General features: G+C 42.8%; 2 protein-coding genes across 3 annotated transcripts in view; both read left to right on the forward strand.

Annotated features, from left to right (window-relative positions):
* The first annotated feature begins 38 nt into the window (after window positions 1-38).
* Window positions 39-7,493, forward strand: ncdn (neurochondrin). Its single transcript, XM_056398750.1, has 8 exons — window positions 39-101; window positions 311-534; window positions 1,385-2,459; window positions 3,318-3,487; window positions 4,019-4,257; window positions 4,383-4,598; window positions 4,707-4,849; window positions 6,590-7,493. Exons 2-8 carry the CDS (start codon window positions 325-327, stop codon window positions 7,009-7,011), a joined length of 2,475 nt encoding a protein of 824 aa, XP_056254725.1. The 5' UTR covers window positions 39-101; window positions 311-324; the 3' UTR covers window positions 7,012-7,493.
* Window positions 7,494-8,326: 833 nt separating this feature from the next.
* tfap2e (transcription factor AP-2 epsilon) overlaps window positions 8,327-11,652 on the forward strand; it is a 14,007-nt gene continuing 10,681 nt past the window's right edge. The window contains exons 1-2 of one of the 2 annotated variants that reach the window (XM_056399482.1): window positions 8,327-8,470; window positions 10,760-11,203. In XM_056399482.1, the coding sequence (XP_056255457.1) occupies window positions 8,432-8,470; window positions 10,760-11,203 (483 nt within the window). In that variant the 5' untranslated portion in view covers window positions 8,327-8,431. Of the gene's footprint in view, window positions 8,471-9,090; window positions 9,347-10,759; window positions 11,204-11,652 lie in introns of those variants that run through there. The other variant, XM_056399483.1, reaches the window with a different exon arrangement.

Here is an 11,652-nt window from a genome sequence, read left to right on the forward strand (position 1 = left end):
TTGTGGACTGTTCTCATTGGTTTGTTGAAGCTTTATTTTGACAGCCTACTTCCCGGGAGTGCTCACGAGCTGCTGTCGCGCGTGAGCGGGCTGCGTATAAAGTAAGTTATTTTTTGAACGTTAACACATTCAAATTCAGAATCTTAAATTCTCACAAACGGTTAATTAGAAGAACTCAGCAAACCAACTGGACATCATTAAATTAGGCTACTCCCGTTGCTCTCAATGTTGTAGAGCTAATAACATGATTTTAAAATATTTTTTTTAAGCTTGCTTAACGCTACTTTTTATTTCTCTCTTGGTTACATAGTCACCAAGGTCATAATGGCTGATAGTGCCGATGTTACACCCGTTGTGAGTAGCCAGCCTCCTGGAAAAGAGGAGCAGGGAGGAGGAGAGGGTGGAGGAGGCACAGAGAGGGATGCAGGAGGTGAAGGTGGTTTGACTGATACCCAGAGAGAGGTGTTGGAGAGGTGTCTTCATGCTCTCAGGAATGCTAAAAATGACAGTCAAACATTGGCTGCTCTTCTATTGGTAAGTAAATATATTCAGTGAGGTAACTCAGAAATAACACTGCCCCTATTGAGTAGTATTTATCCTGGTTTTGATCATATTCAGCAGGGTATTTAAATCAGCCACGTTTTTGATCATCTGTGTCCTTGAAGTGACTGACTGGTTTGCAGTTGAGTGTGAAACCAGGTTGGTTTCTAGCTGTATACTCCTCCAGTTACCGCTCTGCTGTACTTAACTTCTCCCTATGGTCACTAGTAATTTAAGACAAAGCAAGGAAAAAGTTTATCCTCTGTGTTACCCAAGTGAGACTTTTCATTTTCATTTCAGGGTATAGATTAACCAAAAATGATTTACTCTGATATTTTTAGATTTACTTAATAAAAAAATATGTATCATGGGTTGAGGACGCACCTGTAAACATGGCAAAGTATGATCAGAAACCTGGATATGGTGTTTATATGCTACAGCATTATGTTTTCAATCAGACTAGTAACCAGGATGTGCTTTTTCCATAAGCAAACATATAGCTAGGATACTCCAAAAATAGGATCATAACCAGGCTACTCTATTGCCTTTAATACTAATGTGTAATTACAGGAAAAATATTGATTAATAATGATAATGCACTAGTTGTGGTTTTATCTGCCCAGGTTTGGAGATACCCAGAGGTATATCTCCAAACCTGGGAAGATAAAACCTAAGTGATGGTTCAATAACACTAGAGGTAATTGAGAAAATATATGTTTTTTTAAATACCCAAATACAATTACAGAGCCCAGTGTCTGAGAACTTGGTGCTTCAGTCCCCACAACCAACAGGCCTGTACTTTGTAGCCATGATTTAGGTTGTTGTTTTCCCCTCTCTGTCTTAGATCACTCGTTTGTGCCCAGCAAGCCAACTAGACAAACCCACCTTGAGACGCATCTTTGAGGCAGTGGGGCTCAACCTTCCAGCTCGGCTTTTGGTGACAGCGGTCAGAGGGAATGAGAACTCTGGCTTACCCCCACATGAACTCCTTTCATTGGGCACAGCTCTGTTGGCTGCCCTGAGCACAGACCCAGACATGGCCTCCCATCCCCAGCTCCTCACCACCATCCCGCTCCTGCTGGGCATTTTAGCAAATGGTCCCATGTCAAACCAGCAGAAACAGGCTGCCCAGGAACAGACCCAAGCTGGTGAGATGGACCAGAGTCCAGATAGTAAAGTAAAATCAGCAGAGAGTTCAAGCCCAGAAAGTAATCCTGCCAATGTGGCAAAATCAGCAGAAAAGAGCAAGACCAGCAAGCAAAAGGGGGATGATGGCAGTACATCGAACGGAGTATCTCCATCTAAAGAAACCTCACCATCTGACAGTCTCGATGAGGCCATGGCTGCTGACTGTTACCAGGTTCTGACAGCTGTGTGTGCCTTACCGAGGGGTCCTGACCAGCTGCTAAGCAGGGGTGCTGTTCCTGCTCTGTGTCAAGCAGTGGAACAAAACCAGACTTGCAGCCATGAGAAGGGGCTTGCCTTGCTTGGTTGTCTCCTATCAGGTAAAACCAAGGACAAAGTGTGGAGTAAACACCCTGCAGAACTCCTCACTTTGTTGGTCAGGCTCTCTAAAGACTTCTGCCTGTCCAAAGACCAGGCCAGGCTGGACATGTGTTCCCAGTTGGTGCAGTTTCTCCCACCAATAGGAGTGGCAGTAGAAAGTGAAGAACTGAAGGGAGCTGTGAGCCGTGTGTGGGGGGTATTGAGACCCATGATGCAGGCTAAATTGACACCGAAGCAGATCGGGACGATCCTGGTCCTCAGTGCATGTCTGCTGGATTTGTATGGGTGGGAGATGGTGGGACCACCAAAGTTCTGCTGCTTAATGGTGAACCGGGCCTGTGTGGAGGTCAGAATGGGCCTGGAGGAACCGCCTGGTAACGAGCTGAGCCCAGAGCTGCAGCACACACTCACAGGTAGTTTATTTGTCATTACAGCATCTGCCAATTCTGAATAGTTCAGCTTCTCACAAACTATCTATACGCAGCTGTTTGACATCGAGACGCACAACAAAAATATAAAGTAGCTCCCGCTTGGGTCATGGGCTACATTTCAGACAAAACAGTGCACAACTTCATTGTAAAAACACAGGTGAAATTATAATTATCTTATCATCTTCTTTTGTGGAGCAAAACAGTGATAAGTAGTAAAACTGCTCACCTGAGGAAGTTAAAATATCTACCCCACACTGCTTCCTCATCCATTTTCTTATTTTAATTGTACATGTTTATGGCCATAGTCAAGGTAGTTAAGGTTTTAGTAATCGCAGGGCTAAGAGTCCAAGTCAAAGCCGGTGTAATCTCCCATGAAAGTTTTGACTGGCTACCACAGAACTTGTTGACATTTTCTTTTCCCATATTTTATATATTAATTTGAATGTTATAAAATATATTTTCAGGAGATTTTATTTCCAGACATGATTGTCTAAATGCTATTCTAAAGCCCCCTGGACAATGCCAGAAATAAAGTTTTGGTGCAGAGATATGAAATCATTTAATTTCAATTTATGTTCTTCGCCTAAAATAATCAGGTTTAAGGATCCTGATTCTGACTTGTGTAATTGTAGAATGTAAAGTTCTTCTCAGGTTATTTAAGACGTACATTTCCAGAAACAGTACTGAGGACATGACCTTGGTGTCCTCAGTGGTATGCAACCCCTTTCCTTTGTTTATTTAAAACATGTAGTAAAGTAGTGTTGTGAAATCACGCAGGTAATATCTGATTAAACATGATTAACCTCCTTTTTTATTTAAACGTCCTCTTCTCATTCTCAGGCTGTTATCGAATCATGGAAGCTGCCATAGAGCAGGCCTGCAGTCCGGGATTGTCGCAAACCGCTGCACCTTCTCACAGCTCCATCTCGTCACTCAGTCTGCAGCAGAGCAGGCAGGTCCTCGGGGTGCTGGAGGAGGCCTTCTCTGCTGTAGTGTACCACCTGCAACAGGTGAGATTCCCATTCCCTAGTCACAGCCTCTCAAGTGTGAGAATTTACTGCTTTCGTTTCTATTATTTTACAGTGAAGTTTTTGACTGTTGACTGGGGAAAACAAGACATTTGATAACATGACTCTGATATCCAGGACACTGTAATGGACAGTTTCACTGTTTCCTGATGTTTTATAGACCAAAAAATGAACCAGTTAAAGCAATGGCAGATTCATTGATAGTGAAACTGTTATCTACAGCTCTTCCTATAAACAGGCAAATATGCAGTGCCAGGAGGAAAAAAGGACAAATGAAAGATTTTGGCAGACAAGGAAGGTTTTGAAAGTATAGCAAAAGTAAAACAATTCATGAACTTGTCATATATTAACATACCTTTGTGTTATACCAGTTTAGGAGAGAGAGTATTAAAAGGTTTTATTCACATTAAGATTTGTCCAGTAACAATAATGGTTCTTTGTACTGTAAAACCACAAGCCTCTTCAGAGTTAAGTTACTAAAACACTCTTCCTCTTCACTTCCTGTTCTCGTAGGTCGATCAGAGTCGATATGGTGACCCTTTCATTTTCGCCACATTCCGTTCTCTGTGCTCATGGCTGGCTGAGGAAACTTCCTGTCTGAAGGAGGAAGTTACTGGATTGCTGCCTTTCCTGATCGGCTACTCCCGGAGCCACCTGCAGGGTGAGAGCTCAGAGCAGGGCCTCTCTGACTGGATGGCCGAGATATCCGTCTCTGAGGAGAGAAAGGCCTGGACGGGCAAAGAGCCTCTGAGGTAAAGATGACAATACAAGTCACAGGGAATCATAATGCTAGAAGTACAACAACACATCCAAGGGGAGTTTTTACTGGTCTTGTGTCCCATGGCTGGCTTTCAAGAAAATCTCTTCCTCTCTCCAGGTATCTGCTCCCAGCTCTGTGTCACCTGTCAGCAGAGGAAGGTCCCAGGAAGGTGCTGCTCACGCTCGACACCCCGGCTCTGCTGGTGAACTTTCTGTCCCAGAGCTGGATTTCCCTCAAGGGAAAAAGTGGGGTGGTGTCAGCCAGGGATCCCAGCATGGAGACGGCCTGCTCAGCCCTCCTCAACTTTACTGTCACAGAACCAGAGAGAGTCAGGTACATAGCTGGTGCACAAGTGAAATGCTCGTCTGAAGCCTGCAGGTTATTTGGAGAGAATGAAGTCATACTGTGATTTCAAACTTTTTTTGTTTCTCTGTTTTCTAGGAAGGACCAATGTTTCAGAACTCTTGAGGCTCTTCTGAGTGAAGCACTTCCAGTTTTGGTGCATAAACCCCGCCTCCTGGTTCTAGCAGCAAATTACTGCACTTTGGGACTTATGATTGGCAGACTCAAATCAACTCCTTCAGGTGAAACTGGTTATGGTTATTCATACCATTTTATTTGGCACGACATTCAACCTTGTCAGTGGTTAATTACATTCAAATACTCTCTGTTCTATTTTTATCATGTTATGAGTCTGTATATAAATTCATATAAATGGTTCTAAACCAATACACTGGACTTGATTTAATTGATATGAGCTGCAGAAGGAAAACCAAACAGCAGGTTCCATCTGAAAACATGTATTCTCTTTCACTTCAGTCAGAGTAAGGTACAGTTACAATTGAAAGAAAACATACAGATCAAATTCTATCACATTATCTTAAATACACTTATACAATCAATGAACAACTCTAAATCACATCAATCAGCACATAGATACGTCCCTACTTTAACAGATCATAATCATGTCACTATCAACTAAAGAGATTAGACATACTGTACTGTATTAATCTAACTGTACAATGACAAAGTAAACATGACTTGGAATATCAAATAGAATGGATGCACCTGAGTCAGCTGCCCAATCAGCACCCCTGTGCCTGCTTCCAGGGAATGTGCTCCTGTGATGCACAATCCAGGAGTCATGTGACTTCCACTTCCAGTAATTCTACAGTATAAGACAGCTAACCTTGAATTTTATTTTAATCATGGTTTTTGTATTTCTTTTCCAGTGTTGTTGAAACAGTTTCAAGTGCCCACGCTTGTTTGATACACCTTTTTCACAGCAGATGTTTTGACTTATAGCAGGAGAAGCACAGGTGTTACTAATAACATTAATGATGGCTCTGTGTGTGTTCAAGTGTCTCAGTAAGAAACTGAGAGAAAATTCACAGTACAAGGATCCTCAAAGCGAAGCAGTTAAATGAAAATCAGTGATCATAAATTAGATTATTAACACCTCTGCTTTTCTCCGCTACTGTGACCTGTCAAAATGTGCTCTGTGAAAAAGGCCCATACCAGGGCTATGGAAACTGGTAAACCTAGATGGAATGCAGCCATTACTAATGTTATTAGTTACCCTTGTGCGTTCCCTTATATAACTGCTTTGGAAGGACGCCTATGGGAATGCAGATCATGAGTGCTCTAGGTGGGCAGAAATGCTGCTATAGATGCAGAGTGGGGCTGTAAACATTACTGTTATGTACTCTTGAAACCTTAGTTCATGTTGACTGACCTTCATTGATCAATGGGTCTGTTGACTCAATACTGTGAAAGGAGTCACTTGTAGTGCCAACAAGCTCTTAAACTCATATTAACTCATTGTTTTGGTTGGTATGTCCTGAGGCACTAATATCAACATTTGTAGGCAGCTGTTTGATGTTGGGCAGGAAAAACTGACAAATAGCTGGAAAACACTGTTGAGCATCTAGAGGGACCAAGATATTTTTCTCAGTGCTTTGAACAACAAAGCTAGTAGTAGACAGTAACAGTGAACGTGGTGTAATCTTGCTGTGTCAGCGCAGTGTGAAAGTAGGCAATGTTAGCCAATATGTTTGTCAAGAGAATTTCATTAGACAGGGATACAGTGGTGGCTTTGCACTGTATTTATCAGCTTATTTTGATGTTTTTTGTCCCCTAGTGGCCAAAATCAATTAATGCAGCTATGGCTGTGAATTGTAAATTGTACTTTTATATTTGGTAATATGTTCCTAATTGTTCCTCTTCAATAACATTTTAAACATAAATATAAGCACAAAATATCAGATATCAGTTATTGGTAGTTTTAGACTCCACTAACAACCCATGCTTCTTTGTTTCTCCAGGGTCAGTGGAAGCAGGCCAGAGGCGGTTCTTCTCCTCAGCTCTCCGGTTCCTCCGCAGTGCCCTGGACTCTGGCTCCAGCCCCGGCTTGGTTACGGTGAGCATCAGCTGGGAGGAAAGCTGGGATGATGCAGCAGAGCTATGGAGGTTGGGCTTGCAGGCTCTGGGAGGCAGTGTCCGTGCTCAGCCCTGGATCACCACCCTGGTCAGAGAGGAAGGTTGGCTCAAACACACACTCACCATGCTGGATCAGTGTAGCGCACTACCTGACCAGCACACACAGGAGGCGCTAGAGGAAGCTCTGTGTGCCATCGCGGAGCAGTGCCCGGCCTGTAAGCAGGAGATTGGAGACATGATGATGAGAAATGATAAAGGAGCTTTGAGCTGTATGAGGAACCTGAAGAAGTCGGTGCGAGTGAAGTGAAACCAAGCTGCTGCCAATGGACAATGTGCTCTTTGATGGAGTAATTTTAACATGCAGAGTTGAAATTAAAGTCGCACTATGGAAATAAAAAAGCACAGCTATTCATGAAGCCAAACTGGTGTGTTTATTAGTTGTACCAATCTGACATGGATAATATGTCCTCAGGCTTTTTTGTAATAAGATGAAAAGCCCAAAGATACCAAAGCCCACATCGAAAAGAGTGAAAATTACGTGTATCTGTGTATCATGTTTTTCAGTGTAATAAGTCTAATTATATACAACATAATGAGACTGAAAAACCCTTTTATTCAGTCATAAATCAGAGCAGTGGGCAGCCATTCATTCGCAACCAGGTAAATGGAAATGCCTGTTGAGACAGCTGTGCTCTCCATGGAACTGAAAAACACAAAAGCTCTTTCTTACACAGAATGCTTAAAATGTAAATGCATTTAATAAAGAATTATTTTGTTAGAGAACAGTAAGCTTTGTTGCCAATGTTACTTTCCCTATATTTTCTTGTAGCTGTAGTTGGACATCCATTTTCACCACTGAACAGTTGACCATTTCAGCCTGAACATAGCTGTACTGTCAATATTTCCACTGGTTCACCAGTGGAATAAATATGAAGCAGGTGTTAAAATAATGTGCAATAACATCAGTATCCAACTGGATAGTGGATAATATGGTCCAATCACTGTAGATTATCCAAGAGAAACGTCTCCTCTTTTCTCAGTTACCACAAGATGGCGCAGTCAGACTTGATGTGATCTGAAGTTCTTGATCACTAACACTCTTTCCTCTGTTCACATTTCAGTGTTTGCAGTTTGTCGTTGTTTTCATTGTTTTTCTCCTAAGATAACTAAATCGGCCATTTCATTAAGTTCAAATTGATTGTCAAAAAATCAAGATTGAAATCAAGTAAACTGATTATTTGAATTTTTTTTTCCTGAAAGTTCAACAATGAATTAGATTGTTGACGGTTATTCTTTAGCTTTAACTTATCCACTTTTCAGAGCCTAAAACAGAACTTTATGCTGTGAATTTACATGTATTAGTAAAAATAATAGATTCAAAAGACAATTGTGATCCTTTGCCTTGTGGTTATCACCAGCCAGCCATGTTTTCTTATTCAGCACTTCATCCCTGAGCCTATAGTCCTTGTACCAACCATGAAAAAGTTTTAGCTACCCCCCTCCTCGACTCCTGTCACCTCCCGCCCTCTTCTTCTTTTTCTTTACCCCCCCCCCCTCCCTCCCTAACACCCGTCTCGTTTCTCTCCTACTCATCCATACAAACTCCTGCATCGTCTCTAAAACTAACTCACTCCTCCCTGTACCTTCAGCCCGTCTCCTCTCCATCCACCGCGTCACATTAACCCCTCAGCTGCAGCTTGACACCCACACTGAGATCCATCACCACCATGCTCTGGAAATCCCGAACGAAGACTGACCTTTTGCAGGTAAAAGAAACGCCAGAGAGTTTTCTGTATCCATCGCTACATTTTGTATTTCAGCAGCTGTAGGTCTTTTATGTAGAAGTCCATGGTCAGTGTGTGAAAGGCTGCACATGGCGGATTGTTAAAAGAGAGCCTTAATCCAGAAAATAGTTAAATTCTCAATAATTCAACCTGTGAGTGAATCGGTAGGCTGCTGATTTCAGCAGGTGGTATTTAAAAAAAAAAATTACATTGGAGTTTAAAACTAAGAAATTCGTGAGATCTTTGACTTGAGGACGTGGATGTTCGTGCGTAAAAACGACTGTACCCTTATCTTAAACGTCGGAAATATGAGAATTCGTGTTTAAAATTGGATTCAATGATGTGATTTGCACATTTACATAAGTAAACATATAAAAAACACTCAAATTTAGTGTCGCTTGGTGCTTAAAACCTGGAGTAGCATATAATTCCTTACCCGAGTTTTAATGGAAAACAAAAACTGTAAAAGTACAGTGTATGTATGAATTGATTGAATGAATATATCTCTTTAAGAGAAGTGGACCCTGTCGACCCCTCCCCTCATTCTGCCGGGTGCGCGCAAAACCTATAAGTAGTGCGCTCATGGAGAGGCTGGAGGACTCCGTGTGTGTTGTGCGCGCGTGTGCGTATCTAGCAGCAGCTTCTCGTCTGTGCGTAAAGAGCTCCGTCGAACAGCGAGAAAAAGGAAAAGTAAATAACACCTCTGAGTTTAATGGACCGTTAAACCAGCCTGGATTACATCCCGGAGAGAATTTGTTGACATCTTTCAGCCGCTGGAAGCCTGCGCATCCTGTTGAATTTTACATTTGGGGGGTATCCAGAGTGGTCCAGATGTTAATCCACACCTATTCGGCTATGGTGAGTGCGAAAGAGACTCATGTTTTTAGCATTTTGGACTACTGAGGTCTGTTCATTACTAATGTAACTCAGTTTTAGGAGCGAGTTTATTTACTGTACGGATTGCCAGTAGACTTAACCTTAAAAAACATACATATAATTTGCTATCATTACTTAAAACCAGCTTCCATTAAATAAAAATATAGAGGAAAAAAATACTACGATTTTGTTTCATTATTAGACCTGTGGCACCAAGTGTCAATAGATGAGACAATAATGGTCTTTAGTGATTTTTTTTTTTTTTTTTTTTTTTTCCCCTTTTGGCTTAATTTCTTTTTTAAATTCTGTTAAGTCTGACTTGTTCTTTGCTCTCCAATAGAAGCCTAAGTGTCAGCTGTTCGTACTTCCCAATGAGCCTGTCTGACACTGAGTTTAATGTAGCGGCGCCGCGCATCTGTCCGCGGAGATGGTCTTTGTCTGCACAGTGTCACACCAAGTGAGACCGACTGACAGTAAAGTGTCCAGTCACTGTGACACGCGACAGAGGGTGGCTCGTCCTTCTAAGGGAGTGTCACCGTGCTTCACAGATTTAAATGTAACTTCAAACTTTGTTGGAATAAAATGAGAGACACAAACCTGAGTAGTGTGGTTGTTGTATGACATATATGTGTGTGTGTGTGTGTGTGTGTGTGTGTGCGTGTGTGTGTGTGTGCGTGTGTGCGTGTGTGTGTGTGTGTGCGCTTGCTTTTAACCTGGCAGCGGCCTCTTTGGCTGGCAGATAATGGACATTGTTCCACCACTACACCATTGATTTTGGGTGACCCAGCTTTTTAGAAAATCCAATTTCACCAGGATGTGTGTGGGCAGGAATGTAGGCTAGTGGACTACATGTTTTTACACATAATGTGGCTGCGGACATGTCTTTTACATGAGGGGGTCAACGTGTAAAGTCAAATATAAAATCCCATTTGGTTCCCTGCGCTTTGCCAGTCTGAATGTGAACCGTGTTTCTTTCATTTCTAGTTGTGGGGTAAGTGGGTGTTTGTTGACACGATGGCAGATTATTTACAGATGGACCCCCCCCCCCCCCCCCCCCCCCCCTCCCGCAGCTACGTGTTATTGTTGTGCATTACCTGTCCTTTGTGCAGCTTCTTGGTGGCCGTGACCTTTCTGACACTGTTCAGCGGCGATGCCAACGGCGTCCTTCTGCCAGTGCGCATCACTTCAAGCGCTGCTGCTATTTCCAACCATCTCATGAAAACGGAAAGACGTTTCTTTATGGATTAGGGCTTTACTTCTAAAAATGATACATTTTCTGGAGCTCCTAATTTAGGCATTTGATGAAATAGTCTGTCCCGTTTTGCACCTTTGGGAGAACAGTTTGATAAGGACTTGGAGCTCCTGATATTAAACAAACTTTGTCATTTTCTGCAGGACCGCGCAGATGGACTAAGCGGCTCTTCGCCGAGTGGGCGACTCTCCCAGCTGTCCTCCCTGAACCAGGCCGCATATTCCTCGGCTCCCCCGCTCTGCCACACTCCGGCCTCTGACTTCCAGCCTCCTTACTTCCCTCCCCCCTATCCCCAGTCTTCATTGCCATACTCCCAGAGCCAGGACTCAGCGTATTCCCACCTGTCAGACCCTTACCCCTCCATCAACTCCATCCATCAGCATCAGCAAGCGGCATGGCACTCGCAGAGGTCGCGCTCCGAGGATGGGGGGCTCCTGTCACAGTCTCACCGGGCTCTGAGCCTCGACCCCCGGCGGGAGTATCCAGCTGTCCCTCGGCTGCTCCACGGTCTCGGGGAAGGGGCTGCCGCACTCGGGGACGGTCCTCTCGGGATGCACCTGGGACATCACGGCCTGGAGGATCTTCAGGTGACTTGATTTTTTTTCCCAACCTTTAGTTGCTTAGACGACGTTAGGTGCGCACTGAAAAAACCGTGCGTAAAAGTAATTCGGCACATGATCAGGGCCAACAAAGTCTTTATGAAAAAAATTATTTGCTTCTTCGATTCTTTTCTATTCAGTTCCTTTATAATAATCCATTGTTGTGGGGAAAAGGGTTGAAAAAATATCTCTCATGTTTAAAACACATGGATGATGGCAACAAGGCCTCAAGGCAATTTGTCTTTCATTTCCTTCTTTCCTCCATATGAAAAGAGATAGTCCTCATAAATAAAATGTCACTTTTTTGTTTTATTAACACCTACTATATTGTAGTCATCATTTTCATGAATTTTGGAATTTCCAATTACTATTTTCTATTTATTTATTTTATCATTATTATTTTGAAAAACCATCTCCAGGCCTTCAACCTATACATG

The sequence above is a fragment of the Seriola aureovittata genome, chromosome 16 (assembly GCF_021018895.1).
Source record: "Seriola aureovittata isolate HTS-2021-v1 ecotype China chromosome 16, ASM2101889v1, whole genome shotgun sequence".
NCBI lineage: Eukaryota > Metazoa > Chordata > Actinopteri > Carangiformes > Carangidae > Seriola > Seriola aureovittata.

Coding starts and splice junctions, on each gene's coding strand:
- ncdn (XM_056398750.1), top strand. CDS start 325: ATGGCTGATAGTGCCGATGTTACACCCGTTGTGAGTAGCCAGCCTCCT. Junction 4,258..4,382: donor ACGGGCAAAGAGCCTCTGAG/GTAAAGATGACA, acceptor TCCTCTCTCCAG/GTATCTGCTCCCAGCTCTGT. Junction 4,850..6,589: donor ACTCAAATCAACTCCTTCAG/GTGAAACTGGTT, acceptor TTGTTTCTCCAG/GGTCAGTGGAAGCAGGCCAG.